This window comes from Agelaius tricolor, unplaced genomic scaffold, assembly GCF_023055355.1.
Source record: "Agelaius tricolor isolate 1412-34295 unplaced genomic scaffold, bAgeTri1.0.p SCAF_37, whole genome shotgun sequence".
NCBI classification, from domain to species: Eukaryota; Metazoa; Chordata; class Aves; order Passeriformes; family Icteridae; genus Agelaius; species Agelaius tricolor.
The window spans coordinates 4,001,070-4,018,183 of NW_027269297.1; the positions used below are offsets into that span (position 1 = coordinate 4,001,070).

A 17,114-nucleotide genomic window follows, 5' to 3' on the forward strand; every position below is an offset into this window, starting at 1 on the left:
GAACAACGAGGATGAGAATGGAATGCAAAGGACTTTATGAGACTGAGAAAACAAGTCACAAACCAGCATATTAAAGTCACTTAAAAAGCAGATGATGCACATGAGCTCAGGTGTGCTGTCCTGGCACCTGTGCCCAGCAGTGTCACTCAGGATAAAACCTGGCACCTAAAACAGTCTCACAAATGCCAACCCAAAACTTAAGAGAGAGGAGGGAAAGGTAAAACAATTCTTAGGAACAAGTGAAAACAACATGAGTACAAGGATAAATACACCCCCCTGAAAGTCTTGAACCTTAAAAGCACTTGAATTAAGCACTACACACAGCCCAGGTCCCATTCCTACCCCTGGCTCCAGATCTGGACGACAGCTGAACTCAGCTTTGCCACCAAGAGAAAAAGGAAGAGCACACCAAGTCACCAAACTGGTCTCTCTGATGGAATTAATTCCAGTTTTACAGCACAAAGGAAACTCCTGCCAGACCAGCCACCTCACACAGATCCCTGTGCTCACTTTGCCTTCTCAGGTCACTTTAGCACTTTAGTGTTTATCTTCCCAATATGAGTCAAACTAACTCTGTCACTATTTTATCAGACTATTATTACTCATGGGATTGCAGTGAACAGTCACAAGATTTTGAAAAAATAAAAAGCTGAAGATGTGTCAGCAACAGGTAGAACACCTGGTGACACAGAGTTCCTGGTGGAAGTCTGTTCTGGTCACTTAATGCATTTATTTCCCCTTGACAGTGTCAGGGACACTGGGACATGGACAGTTCTGCTGCTCCCCAGGCCTGTATGATCTCAAATAACACCAAAAATAGTAATTGCCAACTGACACTCACATTGCTGCTGCAAGGGGAGAAACAAATCCATGGAGAAAAAGAATAAAACACAAACATGCCCAGGCTGGGGCTTCAGTACAGAAAAGCAAGAAGGGAAAGATGAAATTCAGACCTCCAAGAACCCCAGCGAGGTTCTTGCAAAGTTTTCACGAGTGACAGTGTGATATTGCCCTGCTCAGACTCAGGGGGGATCTTTCCCAGCCTGGACAATCCTTGTGGACAAGCAGAGGAAGCAAAGCAGCCAGGCTGAGCTGTGCAGACACCTGAGCCGTGTCAGTGACTGCTGTGACAGCTCCTGGGGCAGGAATGAGGTCACAGCCAAGTCACCAGGGCAGCTCCTCTCTGAGGAGGGCTGTGCTCAGCACCCCAAGCCAAGGAACCCTCAGAATTTCCTCTCATTGAAGGCAACGCCTGTGGGACCACCCTGCAGGGCCCTCCCTGCATCTGAACATGAGCAGTGACCTGCCCAGAGTATGGACTGGCACAAAGAGCATTTCTCTGCCTCCTGATGTCCAGGTTTCCTTAGGAACTCGAGGCTGAGCAGCAATCAGCACAAACATGTGAATAAACATGCAGCCTCACAAGTGCAGCTCACACCCATCCAGGGTCCAGCACCCAGCACTGCTGAGAGTCCAACCACTCCTCACTGCAGTCCAAGGCAAACACTGACACATTCCCCGGGCAGGCAGGGGTGAAAAAGCCTTATCAACCCTGAAAACAAGGGCTTAAAATTGGGATTAGCCCAAACACAAGGCTTCCTCACAGCTCAGAGGCACCCGTGCCTTGTTTTGACTACAGAACCTGGATTTTCACAAAACATTGCTAACTGTGTACAAGTACATTGTGTGTGTTTTTCAGTTTGAGAACTATTTCCTCTCATGGGGTTTGTTTTCCAGGACTAGGGAAAGCATCATGTGCCTTTTTAGTCTGTGAGTTTCACATGTGTGATTAAAAACAAATGTAAGAAGTGCAGTCTGCCAGAATTCTGCAACTCCTCCTTTTTCAGGATAAAAATTAATATATTTTAATCATAGCATTATTAAAACAGTTTAGAATATGAAGCAGAGCATAAATGGTTTGCAAGAAATAAAACACATACACAATAAAATGGGACCAATCCTCAAAAGTTTGGAAGGATAATACTCTCAGCAGGAAAGGCTCTTTCAAAGTAAAAGCATCTAAAGGCATGGTCCCAATGCTATCAAATTAGGTACAGCTGCTTTCAGCTTCTGGAAACACTCGCAGGGAAATAAGTAAGTCCAAAAATAAGAGCAAAACATATTGTACCTGAAGGCTGGTGATGTTTTCCCCTTCATCCATGTCTGGAGGAGCTGCAGGAGCAAAGACAAAAGCAAAGAGAAGGCTGAGTTAAGAGATGACTCCCGATGCAAACTCTTGAACAACACAAGAGAACAATAACTTTTTAACTTTATGCTCCCTTTGTGCTGAGCAATAAAACCCAGCAGGGAAGTGCTGGGGGCCGGGACTCTCCCGAAGAACCTTCCCCACAGCACGGGGATCCAGGCAGGAGCTCCCCAGAGCCTCTCCACACGGAGAGAGCTGTGGGAGAGCCCCGAGCCCGGCGGCCCAGCCGGACCCAGCCCCGCTCCTACCGAGAGCAAACACCGGAGCGGCCCCGCGGGACGGGACAGCCCGGGGACAGCTCGGGGACAGCCCCGACCCTGCCTGGTCACAGCCCCGACCCTGCCCGGGGACAGACCGGGGACAGCACTGACCCTGCCCGGGGACAGCCCCGACCCTGCCTGGTCACAGCCCCGACCCTGCCCGGGGACAGCACTGACCCTGCCCGGGGACAGCACTGACCCTGCCTGGTCACAGCCCCGACCCTGCCCGGGGACAGCCCGGGGACAGCACCGACCCTGCCCGGGGACAGACCGGGGACAGCCCCGACCCGGCCCGGGCAGGGACCGGCACCGACCGCGGGTAACCCTCATGGGCACCTCCGGCCGGACCCAGCTCGCTCTCCCGGCCAGCCCCGGGCGCTCTCCCGGCCATCCTCGGGCGCTCTCCCGGCCCGGTTCCGCCAGGCCAGAGCTCGGGACATGGGCTCCGAACAAGACGACAACAACAACTCCTCCTGCCGGGCCTGGGGCACCGGGACCGCCGGGGGCACCGTGCGGCTGCACCAGCCCGCCAGGCCCGCGTCCCGCCGCCGCGCTCCGGCGATCCCCGGCACCCTCTCACCTGCTTCTTCCTCCGCCATCATCCCGGTGCCGGTCGCGGTGCCAGCCCCGGCGCCGGTCCCGGTCTCTGTCCCCGGCGCTCGCGGTCCCCGGGCCGGGGGCGAAGGGCGCCGAGCGCAGACCCCGCCCGCTGCCGCCAGGGGGCGCGGCCGCGCCAGGCCCCGCCCAGCCGCGGGCCGCTCGCTGCTGATTGGCGGGAAAAGCCCCCCTGGAGCCGTTCGGCTCGCGGGCTGCGCGGGGGCAGCATCGGCGCCGCTGATTGGCTGGCGCGGCCCGGCCAATGGGAGCGGGCGGTGTTGGGGTGTGCGAAGGCGGGAGCGCCGCGGGGCCACTCTGGGTCGTGAGGGGGACCCGGCCCCGGCGCGGTTTGGGGAGGTGCCTGTGCTCGCAGGGACCGGCTCCGCCTCTGCTGGGCCCCCCCGGTGCTCTCCTGGACTCGCTAATTCCGCGGGGACTGGTCCAGTCTCTCTGAGCTGCCGGCTGCCCTCAGGGACCGGCCCCGCTCGCTGAGCCCCCGGTGTCTGCAGGGCCCGGCTCCGGCCCCGCTGAGCCCCCGGTGCCCGGCATGGGGCTGCTGACCCAGCTGGTCCGCGGGCTGGTGCGCGGCGCCGACCGCGTGTCGCCGTTCACCAGCAAGCGCGGCCCGCGGAGCCACAACAAGGGCCGCGGTGCCAAGAAGCTGGGCGTGCTCACCCGCAACAAGAAGTTCCTCCTCGTCAAGGAGATGGTGCCCGAGTTCGTCGTGCCCGACCTGACGGGCTTCAAGCTGCGGCCCTACGTGTCCTACCGCGCCCCCGAGGGCTCCGAGCCGCCCATGACGGCCAAGCAGCTCTTCGACCAGCTGGTGGCTCCGCGCATCGAGAAGGACGTGAAGGACGGCACATTCGACCCCAACAACCTGGAGAAGTACGGCTTCGAGCCCACGCAGGAGGGCAAGCTCTTCCAGCTCTTCCCCAAGAACTACGTGCGGTAGGGAGCAGGCGGTGATACCGCCGGGCAACGCGGGACAGGCTCCGTCACTGGACGTTAAAGCAAATCCTTCTGCCTTGCTCTTCTGTAATATCTGATTTGAGTCCTAGTGAAATCTGTGGTTTGATTTCCCATCCATGACTGGTGATGCTCTGGGAGACAGATGTGCCTGGTGAGCAGAGCCCTCTCTGGGGTTCTGAGGATGAGGAGTCCATGACGTTTCTAAAGAAAAAGTACTGAAAAGTTTAGGAATTAAACTTTAAAAATTAAATTAAGACTGGAAGTGTTCACTTTGGGAGAAGGAAGATGAGTGGATGGTGTGTGAGCACTCGGTCTGTAATAAGGGCTGCCAGCTGAGTTCTTACAGTGGTGTGGGGAGTTCAAACCCCCACATTTTCGGGGCTGGGCAGGGCTGTGATGGAGTGGGGGTGCTGCAGCCCCAGTGACACAAGGATGAGCTGTGCTCAGGGAGCAGCCACAGTGGGGATGGGGAAGGCACAGCTTTTCTAACTGAGCTCTGCATTTTTCCCCTCCTGTGAAGCTGATCAGAACAAGTCACACACACGTGGCTTTTACTGCCTTGCTGCTGTTGCTGTTGGCAGCCGTGGCCCTTCATCCCTTCCCTTGGGAGCCTTGCTGCCCTGCAGGGCACTTGGCAGCTGCCTGGAGGGGGATGCAGGGCTGGAGAGCAGGAAATCCTCTGCCCTTTGCTGCCAATTCCACCTTGCTCTTCAGCACATCATTTGCCTCACACGCCGTGGGAAGGCAGATCAGAACTGGCTCACCTCATTGCTCTGAGCAAAGCAAGGCCTGGCCTAAAGCCTAAACCAGGCTGGTCCCAGTGGGTGTCACCGCTGCAGCCTCGCTGCCCTGGGGCTGTTCCCGCTGCTCTCACAGGGCGATAAAAGCCATTACAACCTTTAAAACAGATACAGGGACACACCCTCGGCTTTCCCAGGAAACTGGATTGTCCACTCTGCCTCCCAAAGAATATTCACCCCTGGAGCCCGAGCTGGCCCAGGCCAGGGCAGAAGGTCCTCACAAGGACTGTCGAGTCTTTTTTTCTTTTTTTTTTAAACTCAAAACAACCAAAAAAAGATAAATCATTTATATTGGTTTTATTTTAGAAACATCCAAAAATAGCATGTTTTTCTTTAGCAAAAGCTCTTGTTTTCATTACTAATATGAATCTTCATGTAACAGTGCTCCAGAATGTTTGCTAAAATACACATTCACCCTTGAGAAGGGGGTTACAAAGCAGCAAAGTTCTCACCTGCTGCACCTCTTTTAGCTGCAGCACTGTTACACAGAGACCTGTTGCTGGTGTTTCTTTCCCTCCACACAACTCATTCTTTAGGACCTTCAAAGACCAATCGTGCATGCTAAAGGTTACTGATCTAGTTTAAGCTGGTTTTTTTGTTTCTAACAATAGAGAAATGTTCCAGAAAGGGTGTTTAGCTGATGTTTCACAGTGAAAAAAAGAGAGCTAATGGAGCAACCATGAGAAATCCTGCAGCCATTCCTGGAGGTAGTCAGGGCAATGCTGTTAAGATTTTGGTTTCTGTACTTATTTCAAATTTAAAAAGATGTCAAGAAACACCACTTATACTTTTTGGAGGTTTTGATCTTAAAGCTGTTCACCTTTTAAGAACTGAGCTTGCCTTTGGACCTAAAGGTGGCTCTGTGGAGAGCAGAAAGAATGAGCTGAATATGGAGAGGCCATGGGGGTGGTTGAGTGGCACTAAAACATGGTGGGGTCACTACAGGATTTATCTGAACCAGGTGTGCTCAGCTGGGAATGATGAAGGAATCTGCAGTCAGGTGATGAGTGATGGAAAATGATGGAGAAGCACCAGGACCCTCACAAGGAGGATCCCACAGCACTTCCCGTCACACAGACAGTCTGTGCTTCCTTCTGAACCAGAACTTCTCTCTGTTGAACATCACTGTGAGCACATTGCACTGCATCTGGCCTGTCTGAGCTCTCCTCCCATCACACAGCCAAGCCTCTGCCCAGGGGCTTTTCTGAGACATTCAGGAAACCTTCTGATCACTTCCTGGGTCTGCACAGCAGCACAGCCAAGTCTGGTTTGTGAGGGAAGGAGGAGAAGGGGCCTGACAGATCCATTGTGAAATGCAAACCAGCCTTGAAAGGAGTCAGATCTGAGGTACAAAGCAGCAGCCTGTGAGAGGAACTGGGACATTAAGGGAAAAACTAAATAAACCTGTCTTGGCCATAACCACAGGCCTCTAAGCAAAGGCTTCCCTGTGCTGAAAACAGAACTTGAGGAATCCCAGCAGTGTTGGCCTTGGAGGACTCCCAAGCTCAGCAGTAAGATGGCAAAGGCCAGCAGAAGTCAGGGCATTAGGCTCAGCTGTCACTCTCAGTTCAGGAGTTTTCCTCCCTCTTCCATTGGGGCTGGTCAATGCAAACTTTCAGCTGTTCCTTTGGATGGAGATCTAGGACTTGGCACATCTGGAGGGGTCACCAGGCTCATCTCCCACCTCCAGACATGGAGGATGTTGTCATAGAAAGAACAAGTGGCCACAATGCTCATTTCTTTGGGGCTGTCTGGAGACCTGGCTGAGTCACTGCCTCTGTCCAGGCCCATTCCATTGGCTCTCTTGGCTCCTGAGTCAGAGCTGCTGGCTGACCCCAGATCTGCCCCTTGGGCAGCCAGATCTAAACCTCCCTTTAAACCAGAGCCCCTGAGCAGTCCAGGATCCCCAGCCAGCTTTGGCCCTGCCCCTGCTGTGAGTGCCACAGCAGGGCTTTCACTCTCCTCATCCAGGATTACATCAAAAGTAGCTGTAGGAGATTCATAAATTATCTTCAGGTTCTGGACCTGCAAATTCAGCCTCTCATCTCCTTGCCCTGATGCTCCCACGAGCTCCTCCTGAGGCTGGCACGCAGCAGCAGGGTCCTGGCTGGCAGGCAAGGAATCCCTTGGACACAGCCTTGACCAGTCAGCCCCATAGGCCAAGGAATTGTGCAGGACATAGGATGACAGGATGATACATTCCTCTGTGTTTTCCGCTTGAAAAAAAAAAAAAGATAAATGAAATTACTTAGAAATCAAGTTGTGGGTTGTGGCAGAGTGCTCAGCAGCCATTCCAGCACTGGCTGTGTCTCATGGCAGAGTTCTCTGGTTATTCCCTTCTTCACCACTGAGTGAAGCATTCCAGGAGGAATGAGGTACTGACCATTTTTCAGCCACCTCTCAATGGCCTTGATTCCTCCTGGGTCAGTAGCAGAGGAGAAGAGGGTTTAACATGCATGAGATTAAAGAGCATCATTATTTGAAGTGTTTACAAAGGCTCAAGATAGACAAGACTGATCACACCACAACCTTAACTGGGCCATGAACACACCTGGGGGATTTCCAGGTCCTGGTTATTAACACACTGCATTGACTCTCACAGTGAGTTCCTTCCTTCCCCACACAGGAGAAATGCCACCCTCATTTCCTAAGCTGTTGATCTGGCCAAGGTCTGGAGATCCCAGGAGCCCAGCCATCCTCTGTCAGATTGCATTTGTAATGTGAATGCAAAGGGCTTTTCCACCATGAAGTACCTCATCATTCACATGAAGGGCTTATTCATGTTATTCTGGATTAACCAGGCTGCAGAGCACTTCCTTCCTGAGGCAATAACTGTCTCCCCAGCAGGTCAGTGACTCCTGCTAACAGGAAAGCACCACCTGACAGTCAGAAGCACCTCTCTGAACCAGCACAATGCACACAAACCCAGAGGTTGTGCCCTCACACCAACCACAAAGGCTTTCCTCCCGTGAAAAAAAGCTTTGGGAGATTTACACACACACAGTGACAGGGCCTTGGCACAACCAAGCAGACCAAAAGAGTTCCCAGATGTGGAAAAGCTGGAAGTTACCTCAAACTAGAACAGATGGCTATTAACACCATCTCAGTCCTTCCAGCAAGAGCTGGAGCTCCCCATGAACCTGGGGGCAGTGAAGGAGCGCACAGAGCAGCCCTGGAGCACCTCTGCTCCCCAGACACTCACCCAGGCTCCCGCGGCAGTCCAGGATCTTGAAGCCACTCTGCATGCAGGCTGCCAAGAGCACGAAGTCACACGTGGGGTGCCACTTCAGCCTCCACACCCCACCTTCCACGTGGGTGTCAGCCAGAGGCTGCCTCATGTTCCTGGTGTCCCACAGCAGCACGTGCTCGTCATAGCTGGGGACACAACACCGACAGGCAGAAAAGCACAGCCAGGTCAGGGCACAGGACAAAGGTAGGAAAGGCCACATGCTCTGCACCACATGGAATTCCTGCAGAGGCAGCAGCCTGAATGGGTAGGGCACACCAGGGGAGAGCAGCTGGAAGGGCCTCACCTGCCTGTGGCCAGGAGATTCTCCCGGTGGGGACTGCACTGAATGCTGCACACACCCATGGAATGTCTGCAGAGGGAAGAGACAGCATTTTGAGAAGGGCTTCTCCCTTGAATTTCAAGGATTTTGAGTCAGCATTATTTCATCAAGGTGTCTCAGGAGAGGTAAGCTCAAAATTTCAGTCCAGTGACCTACCCAAGCAGATTTTCATCTACTGAGTCCTACAGCCTTCCCAGGGACAAAACTCCTACTCACATCATCTCTCAGCACAAGTATTTTCTAGTAATATTTACCCCATACACTGCTGCTCAAAGGCCCTAAGAATTCCAGCAGAACACCTCCATTCCCAGGAGACTTTACTCCCAAAATTAGTGTTTCCATAGCCATAGTCCCCAGTGTAATTTAAGTTTACATACAGAATTCCACTGGAGAGCTGTGTATATTGTTTTAACCATTTTTAAAAATAAGATAGAAAAGAGATCACTTCAAATAACTAAACAGTGGAGAAAAAATATTTTCTAAAAAACATTCCATAATAATACATCCAAACTTAACACACACAAAAATTGCCAAAATAAAAGTATAAATCAGGATTCTTTTTTAGAAAGAAACTACCACCTTCTTCACATCTGGAAGTCAGTACTTGGTTTATTGTGTTAAAGGACACAGAGAAGAAAGTTTCAACCTGAAGTTGTTCTGATGAAAAAAGCCTAATAGATGCCTCTATTTCCCAGGGGAGGCAGAACCAGCAGCCACTATCACTGCACGTCTGAATTCAGTGGCTTGGGTAGGGGCAGGGGCAGGGCAGCAGCGAGGGTTCCCACCCCACTGCTGGAGGGCTGGGCGTGGACAGGTCTCACTCACCTCCTGCTGGTGAAGACTGGAGCCTCCGGACTGCACCTGGTGTCCCAGCCCTTGAGCAGGCTGTCATCCCCTCCTGCCCAGGGACAAAACACTGTGACCCTCAGCACCAGCCCTGAGCATGGGGCAAAGCAGTGCCAGGGATCTGCAGCTCCTCCCGAGGGGCAGCTCCCACCTCTGCTCTGGGACAGGGACAGGAGCCAGGCCACGGCTGGGGCTGGGCCAGGGCAGCTCAGGCTGAGCTCAGGGCAAGGTTCTTCCCCCAGAGGGTGCTGGCACTGCCCAGGCTCCCCAGGGAATGGGCACGGCCCCGAGGCTGCCAGAGCTCCAGGAGCCTTTGGGCAGCACTGCCAGGGATGCCCAGGCTGGGGTTGCTGGGACAGGGGCTGGGCAGGGACAGGGGCTGGGCTGGGGGATCCTGGTGGCTCCTTCCAGCTCAGGGCAGTCTGTGACACAGAGCTGATGCTTTCCAGCCCTGGGATCTCACAGAATTTAACAGACACACCAAAAATCACATTAGGCTCCCAATACTCATCACCACAGGAAACACATGTGGTATCAATATGGTGGTACCCTTCTTTTTGGAAAGAAAAAGAATTAGGAGTTATAAAGACTGGACTCAAAGAGCTCTCTGGCTCTTAGCATACTGCAGGAGAATATAATCTTTTTTGCCAAGTCACCCAAAGTACAGTTTTCAGGGTACAGCTTCTCCTAATTAACTCCAACCCTTTTCCACCATCAAGAAATGAAGCCTTCCACCCCTAATCAGAGGACCCAGCTCTGTCAAGAGGTGATGCAAGCAGCTCACCCATCCCTGGAAAGTAAAAGCCCAAGGAACACATCCCCAGACAAGGAGCCCCTCTCCAACAGCCCCCAAGGAGATCCCCAGCCCATACAGACCTGAATACACAATATCAATGTCCCAGTAATTAAAAGCAGCAATCCAGGCCTCAAATTTGTGAGCTTCCCACTGGTTCAGGACATGCACGGAAGGAGCAGATTCATCTATGGAGAAAAGATTCAGCTTCCCCTCTGAATCACTGCTGATCACTCTTAAAGGACATCCACTACAGCAGGGTACACAAAAAACATTGGGAATTACTGCAATAATCAAGTATTTCAATTCAAATAAACACTGGTAGAGACTGGCAGCATGGTGGCAGGAATGACACATTCATACAATTCTTTCCAGCTTCATCTTAAAATCACCTGCCCCAGGGACTGCCACTCCCTGCTCTCACAGGGAGCAACCACTCACACCCAGGTCAGGGAAGGAACTGGCTCTCATCTTTCTCAGAGATGCAAAACTTGACTTCTTACATGCTTCACATTACATCAATAAACAAATTCCATGTGAAGAGGGTTCTTTTTTTTTTTCCTCCAAGTCAGACTGACAATGCCCTTTCAGAGCCTCTTCCCTCTTCTGGAGTACAAAGAGATGTTTTATTTCCTTGCTATCACTGAAACCCAAAGCACTGGCTGATCCTGACCTTTCCTGCTCTCTTCCTGTGCCACAGTACAGTTACAGTTTCTAGACACAATGACCTTGGAGCACTGGCAAATGTTTTGCAATTCCCAGTGCACAGATTTTCTGGCATTCCCTGACATGAACTAGGTCCCTTCTGTTTGGTTACCTGCAACTGCAGGCACTGCTTTGGTGGCCTGGGGCTTCTCTCCAGTTCTGTATCAAATGATTCAACCACACTCCCAAAATTTGAATCTCCCAAATTCCCACATAAGAGATACAGGGCCAGCCCCTTCCTGCAGAGATGTGAACAATGTACATTTGGCTTCTAGGAGAAGTTACTGGTCTCTCAAGTGACAACAATGACAGGTTTAAAGGGGCATTTCATCATGGCAACAATCATTTATCATGTAGGACAGAGACAAAAAAAAGGAGAAATGTAAGAAGGAAGTCTAACTGGCAATTCTACTTATTCATTAACACATTAGCACACACAGAAATTGCTTTAATTAGCAAATTTGCCCTACAGCATTAAGCAATGACTGCCTGATCCCCCTGGTTTCCAGCCTCACACCAAAGGCCCCACTCTTCATTTGCACCTACAAAACATCTTAACCCCCACTCCCTTTCAAGGTACAGCTAATTCAGCTTATTTCACACAGCAATGCTGTTTCTGACATCTCATGTATGAGCAGCTGAGAGAAGGAGCCACTTCCTAACCAATTCTCTCCTGTTTCTCACTAATCCATGATTAAACTTCCTACATGTGCTATTATTAGCAGTTCTTAAGGAGAACTTCACACTAAAATTTCAGCTGTTCTAAGAGCAGAGTTGGTACCAGCAGCTCCATTTGCATCCCGTTCTGGTCTTTCCTTTTAACAAAGGCAGCAGAAGACACATCCCTGGCTCACCTGCTGCCATTCCCCAGAGCACAACCTCCCATTTGTTGTTGGTTTATTCTCTGCTCCTGTTCCAGTGGCCAGTGCTTGTGTTCCTGTTACCTTTGCTCTGGAAAGAGCTTCTAGAGCAGGGCCAGGGAGCCAGCTGGGATCAAGAAAGTCAAAATCACTAAAGACTGCTTCATCCAAGCACTCAACTTCTCCTGAAAGTTGTCCCACACACCCTGGGCTCCAGCCCCAGCCTCCATCTCCCATCCTCACCACTGCTCTCGTCCAGTGGACCAGTCCAGGGACAAGGCCAGGCACTGTGCCCCGAGATCCACCCTGAAGCGTGGCTCCAACATGCAGCTGTTCTTCTACTGGAAACAAAAGGACAGCATTAAGACTGGAAAGAGAGCAGGCACGTAATGACAGCTGCACTGCTTCCCACAGAAACAGGTTTTCCAAAGAATGATGAGCAAATGAGGGTCCCACACTGAAGAAGCAATGAAATGTGCCACAGCACTGTACAATCATCCAGTGCTGGCTGAGGGGCAAACCATGCTGCACACACAGGATCCCACCCTTCTGCTGCTCATCTCCCACCAAACCTCCCTTAAACTCTGCTGCTTCTCAGGGAGTGATGAAGTGTAGCAGAAGTGATGACCTGACTGCTGAATTCCTTTACACACTGGCCTCTGCTTTCTTTGCTCTGTGAGACTGGCTCTGGTCACCCTCTTCTCTCACCATCAAAAGAAACCCCACTCCAAAAATCCTCCCTGCTTTTATCAGCTTTGCACTTTCTGATGTTTCCCAGTCAAGCCATACTTGTTTTCAGCGTTTGCTTCTTCCCTCCTCCTGCCTCTCCTCCCCGACTCTGCAGATGGGTAGAGCCCAACCCAACTCTCAGGCACCATGAACAAATCCATAGAATTTATGACAAACATTATCAGAGGACAAAAGAAGTATTTAAAAAGCTAAGCATGCTGAGGAAGCCATGGAAACCAGCTTTCCTGCAAGCCTATACACACTACCAGTAAATGCAGAGATGTAGCAAACATGGCTTAAAACCAGCTTCAGCAGCAGCAGGCATTGCATCCACCCACCTCACTTCCAGTCAGGTGGCAAAATTCCACAGCACCTGTGGAGTTTGCGATGCCAACCATGGGATGTTCTGCAACAGGAATGTGGCACCTAAAAGATCAAGTTAAACAGGACTCCAATGTCTATCTTTCTTGTATTTTAGGAAGAGAGCAAAGCCATAACTTTCATTCCAACATGCACAAGAAGAAGGTATGTAACTAAAAAAATCTCACATTAAGAAAATCTAAGGCTCCTCAAGTTCCCACACACCTGCAAGGAGGGGATTCTGTACAAGGGAGATCTACTATATGTTATTATATAAATAAATGAGATACAAAGTCATCAGTCCAGTGAGCAGAAAGTATAAAACAGAAACAAGGCAGTCTTTGCTCACTGGAACAAACTGGAAAGTATTTCCCTCCAAGAAGTCAGGAACTGTTCCATTAGTAACTATTGCTGTTGCTGCCATGCCAAAAAAGGATGCCGGGAGGAGCAGAGCGTGCTGCGGTGGCACCGAGCCTGGCGGGCCGGAGTTACCATTTGATGTCCAGGATGGCGGCCGTGTCGATGCGCTGGATCTCGGTCAGCGGGATGTAGGGCTGCTCCTCGTTGTAGTGGTACAGGTAGAGCCGCCCCGTCCGGTCACAGGCCGCACTGCTCCCCCGGGAATCGCTCTGTGGCAAACACGGGAAAGAACGGGGCAAGCTCAGCCGCGCTTCTGCCTCCTGGAGATCCTGCCAGGGGCGAGGAGCTGGGCTGAGGCTGCCACTTGCTCAGTCACAGCCTTGAGGGATGAAAGGAGAGAAGGGATGAAGGGAGACAGCCACGCTCACTGGAGGGGCCCCTCTGCCCCCCTCGAGCCGCCCCAGCCGGGACAAGGCACGGCAGCACCGGGGATGGGGATGCGGCTCGCCCGGAGCGGGGCCAGGCGGGGACGGGGCTCGCTCTGCTGCGGTGGCGGCCAGCGATGGGGCCGGGGCTCACCCCGGAGCGGTACCGGGCACAGACGGGGATGGAGATAAGGACTCGCCCCGGAGCGGTACCGGGCACAGACGGGGATGGGGATAAGGACTCGCCCCGGAGCGGTACCGAGTGAGATGAAGGACCGAGCACAGACGGGGATGGGGATAAGGACTCGCTCGTCCCGGAGCGGGGCCGGGCACAGACGGGGATGGGGCCGGGGCTCGCCCCGGAGCGGTACCGGGCACAGACGGGGTGGGGCCGGGGCTCGCCCCGGAGCGGTACCGGGCACAGACGGGGATGGGGCCGGGGCTCGCCCCGGAGCGGTACCGGGCACAGACGGGCATGAGGATAAGGACTCGCCCCGGAGCGGGGCCGGCCGGGGCCGGGCTCACCTGCTCGGGCGGGCGCAGGTGGTAGGTGCCGCAGGCCAGGATGCTGTGCCAGCCCTCCACCGGGCACCACTCCACCGCGTCCGCGCTGAACTCCGTGTCCACCACCTGCAGCGTGCGCGTCCTGCACGGCGCGGCCATGGCGGGCCGGGCCCTGCTGCGCCGCCGGGGCGGCTCCCGGGAGGCTCGGGGGAGGCGGGGCCGGCCCCGTCTGCTTCCCGGTCAGGGCGGGCCCGGGGCGGAGCTGCCCCCGCGGAGCCGCCTCTTCCCCCGGCCGAGCTGGCCGCACACGCGGGGCTCCCGCCGGGCTTTGGGTGTTCCCTTCGCCTGTCCGAGCTCCCGCCCGATGTGTCCTTGGCTGCGGCTCCAGCGCCCCGCCGGGAGGGACCCGTGCCCTGAACCCGGCAGCCGCTCACGAGGGAAATCCGGGCTCAGCCTTTCCTCGCCATCCCCCAGCGCCTCCCTTAGAGCCCTTCCCCAGCCCGGCCCGAGCACACCCGGGCTGGTGCCGCTGTCCCTGCGCAGAAGCCGTTCCGGGGCTCGGAGCGCTCCTGGGCGCTGCCCTCTCCGCCTTTCCCTCTCCCCTCAGTCCTTTCCCTCTCCCCTCAGTCCTTTCCCTCTCCCCTCAGTCCTTTCCCTCTCCCCTCAGTCCTTTCCCTCTCCCCTCAGTCCTTTCCCTCTCCCTTCAGTCCTTTCCCTCTCCCTTCAGTCCTTTCCCTCTCCCTTCAGTCCTTTCCCTCTCCCTTCAGTCCTTTCCCTCTCCCCTCAGTCCTTTCCCTCTCCCCTCAGTCCTTTCCCTCTCCCCTCAGTCCTTTCCCTCTCTCCTCAGTCCTTTCCCTCTCCCCTCAGTCCTTTCCCTCTCCCCTCAGTCCTTTCCCTCTCCCTTCAGTCCTTTCCCTCTCCCCTCAGTCCTTTCCCTCTCCCCTCAGTCCTTTCCCTCTCCCCTCAGTCCTTTCCCTCTCCCCTCAGTCCTTTCCCTCTCCCCTCAGTCCTTTCCCTCTCCCCTCAGTCCTTTCCCTCTCCCCTCAGTCCTTTCCCTCTCCCCTCAGTCCTTTCCCTCTCCCTTCAGTCCTTTCCCCGGCTCAGGGCGGGTTCTGCCCCTCGGGATGCGCCCCGCAGCCATTCCCGCCGCGGTGCCGCTCCCTGCGCTGCCCTGGAGCCTGCGCTGCTGCTGCTCCCTGGCAGAAACCCTGCAGACCCAAAGGTCTCCTTGCTGAGTGAAATCAGCCAAGGCTGGGCCGTTTGCTGTTTTCCCATAACCAACCCTACATTTATTGACACTGAATTTCATCTCCCACTCTCTCATAACATCCTTCTGCAATTCACTCAGCCTTTATTATATTATCATTACACTGAATAATCAGTGGATTTTGTCAGTTTCATTATACATTACCTTTTTTCTAATGTTTTTTTAAATCTATTGGACATCCAGCTGTTTACCTCCCACCACCATAAAAATCCTCCCTTCTACTCCTTTCCTGTCTTTTAAACAGTTGTCTTTGTGACATTTCCCTTTTTGACCAGCAACTTTTCTTCTTTAAGTGCCTTGAGCAAAGTCATCATTGAATGCAGTTCAAACTGTCCCAACCAAATCCCCTTTTCCCTGCTTGTTTGATGCCTGGAATTGAAGCAATTCCAGTAAAGTTTTGAAGCTGATTTCCCTGTACAGAACCCACACTGACTCCTCCTCAGTACTCAGCCATTGGTGCTGCACCACAGCATCCATGAATTCACGAAGTGCAGGTGGCTGTAGTTTGAAATTCCTTCCAGAAGCTGCTGTGCCATTTGCTGTGACATTGTACCGAGGGAGAGGTCGCCATCCCAGCTGGGAGCTCAGCTTGTTCCTCCCTGAGCTCCCTCGGAGCCGTAGGTGGCACCGTCTGGTCCTGGCGACTTGTTGCTGCTCATTTCAGCTGAACTTTCATCTCTCCTGCAAGCACTTCTGCTCTGAGCAGATTCCCTGTGGAGCTCTCCATATGGAGTATTCCCATGTGAACTCCACCAGCTCTTTCACAGGGAACACATATGCAAACAAGTCACTGGATTTTCTTCTGCTGAGGCTTTCATCTTCAGGTCAGCCCTTCCCTTTGCTGTGCATCAGTCTCTGCTGACTCCAGCAGTTCCCCCTGCTCCTGATTTTTTCAAAACTACTCATTCAAGTTTTATGACTTGAACAGTCCTCATATTAATTTTTCTTTGCATTATTTGGCTGGGTTGGTTTGTTTCTTTGCTTGTTCTACATTTCACCTGCCAAATGTTATTCTTTCCATCTCTTACATTTGGACACAAGTTCAATTTACCAAGGATTTCTTCTTACTCTGAGTATCCCACATGCTCCTGTTTAATCACACCAGCTTCCTTTTGCTCTCAGTGCTGTTTTGCTGGATGGTGAAGCTTTGCTCCTGGCTCATGTGTGTCTTACACCACCTCCATGCCTCCCATAAGCATTTCTGTCTTTCAGCTGCTCCTTTTACCACGAGTTTAATTTAAAATTGAGTCACAAAGGAAAACTAAGACTATAATCTGATGGTGTTTTCAAGGTGCAAGTATCAGAACCCCAAGCCCTGCAATCCACTATATTTCAGATTTGGTATTCCTTAAGCCAGCCAGGATTTCCAGTTGTGTTTTCTGCATGTTGGAATTGGTGATATCATCCTACTTGGATAGGAAGGAGCACTGGAAGGTGCCTGTACCAACATTTCACAGAGTTTACAGGGGGTGTGCAGCCCTGTTACAGCCAGCACCAGGAACGCTGCAGCCTCCTGCCCTGAGCTGGATTTACCAGATTTACCTGCAGGAAACAACTTGGATGAAGAACATCTCCATCAGGGGGAAGCCCTTGGAAAATCAGTTCTTGATCAGAACTGTCCAGGTGTGCTCCCACATAAATGACTCCAATCCTGGGGTTTTAAATATAGAGATATCCCTGCCTGTTGGGCTTCTCTGTAGGTAAGGAGGGCCTTTACAAGAGCTTCATCCTCTGGGGTGCCTTGGGGAGCTGTCACCTTCAAGTTCCTTTCTGACCCTCCTCACTGAGAGGGAAGATGTGCCAAGATCTGCCCGAATCCCTGATCCCACAACCTCCCCCCCAGCAGGCAGGGATGTGTTCA

The 17,114-nt window shown here is 52.9% G+C and overlaps 3 protein-coding genes across 7 annotated transcripts in view; 1 reads left to right on the forward strand and 2 right to left on the reverse strand.

Moving 5' to 3' along the window:
- Positions 1 to 3,211, reverse strand: part of PNPLA7 (patatin like phospholipase domain containing 7) — a 133,673-nt gene extending 130,462 nt beyond the window's left edge. For all 5 annotated transcript variants that reach the window (XM_071453764.1, XM_071453761.1, XM_071453760.1 and 2 more), the window contains exons 1-2: positions 3,047 to 3,211; positions 2,129 to 2,172 (exon numbers count right to left, since the gene is read on the reverse strand). In XM_071453764.1, the coding sequence (XP_071309865.1) occupies positions 2,129 to 2,172; positions 3,047 to 3,068 (66 nt within the window). In that variant the 5' untranslated portion in view covers positions 3,069 to 3,211. The remainder of the gene's footprint in view (positions 1 to 2,128; positions 2,173 to 3,046) is intronic.
- A 110-nt stretch (positions 3,212 to 3,321) lies between these two features.
- Positions 3,322 to 4,285, forward strand: MRPL41 (mitochondrial ribosomal protein L41). Its single transcript, XM_071453767.1, has one exon. It carries the CDS (start codon positions 3,611 to 3,613, stop codon positions 4,016 to 4,018), a length of 408 nt encoding a protein of 135 aa, XP_071309868.1. The 5' UTR covers positions 3,322 to 3,610; the 3' UTR covers positions 4,019 to 4,285.
- Positions 4,286 to 5,117: 832 nt separating this feature from the next.
- On the reverse strand, positions 5,118 to 14,234 carry DPH7 (diphthamide biosynthesis 7). Its single transcript, XM_071453766.1, has 9 exons — positions 14,008 to 14,234; positions 13,190 to 13,326; positions 12,676 to 12,763; positions 11,852 to 11,946; positions 10,127 to 10,293; positions 9,230 to 9,302; positions 8,369 to 8,434; positions 8,038 to 8,210; positions 5,118 to 7,051 (listed from the first exon to the last, which is right to left on the reverse strand). The coding sequence occupies exons 1-9, from the start codon at positions 14,143 to 14,145 to the stop codon at positions 6,438 to 6,440; spliced, it is 1,551 nt and encodes a 516-aa protein (XP_071309867.1). The 5' UTR covers positions 14,146 to 14,234; the 3' UTR covers positions 5,118 to 6,437.
- Between the last annotated feature and the right edge of the window lie 2,880 nt (positions 14,235 to 17,114).

What these genes read in the sequence shown, in the direction of transcription:
- MRPL41 (XM_071453767.1), top strand. Translation starts at nt 3,611, where the DNA reads ATGGGGCTGCTGACCCAGCTGGTCCGCGGGCTGGTGCGCGGCGCCGAC.
- DPH7 (XM_071453766.1), bottom strand. Translation starts at nt 14,145, where the DNA reads ATGGCCGCGCCGTGCAGGACGCGCACGCTGCAGGTGGTGGACACGGAG. An exon ending in TCCACTGGACGAGAGCAGTG is followed by an intron (nt 10,294 to 11,851) that starts GTGAGGATGGGA and finishes ACCCTGCTGTAG; the next exon opens with TGGATGTCCTTTAAGAGTGA. An exon ending in CCAGTCTTCACCAGCAGGAG is followed by an intron (nt 8,435 to 9,229) that starts GTGAGTGAGACC and finishes TTCCCTCTGCAG; the next exon opens with ACATTCCATGGGTGTGTGCA.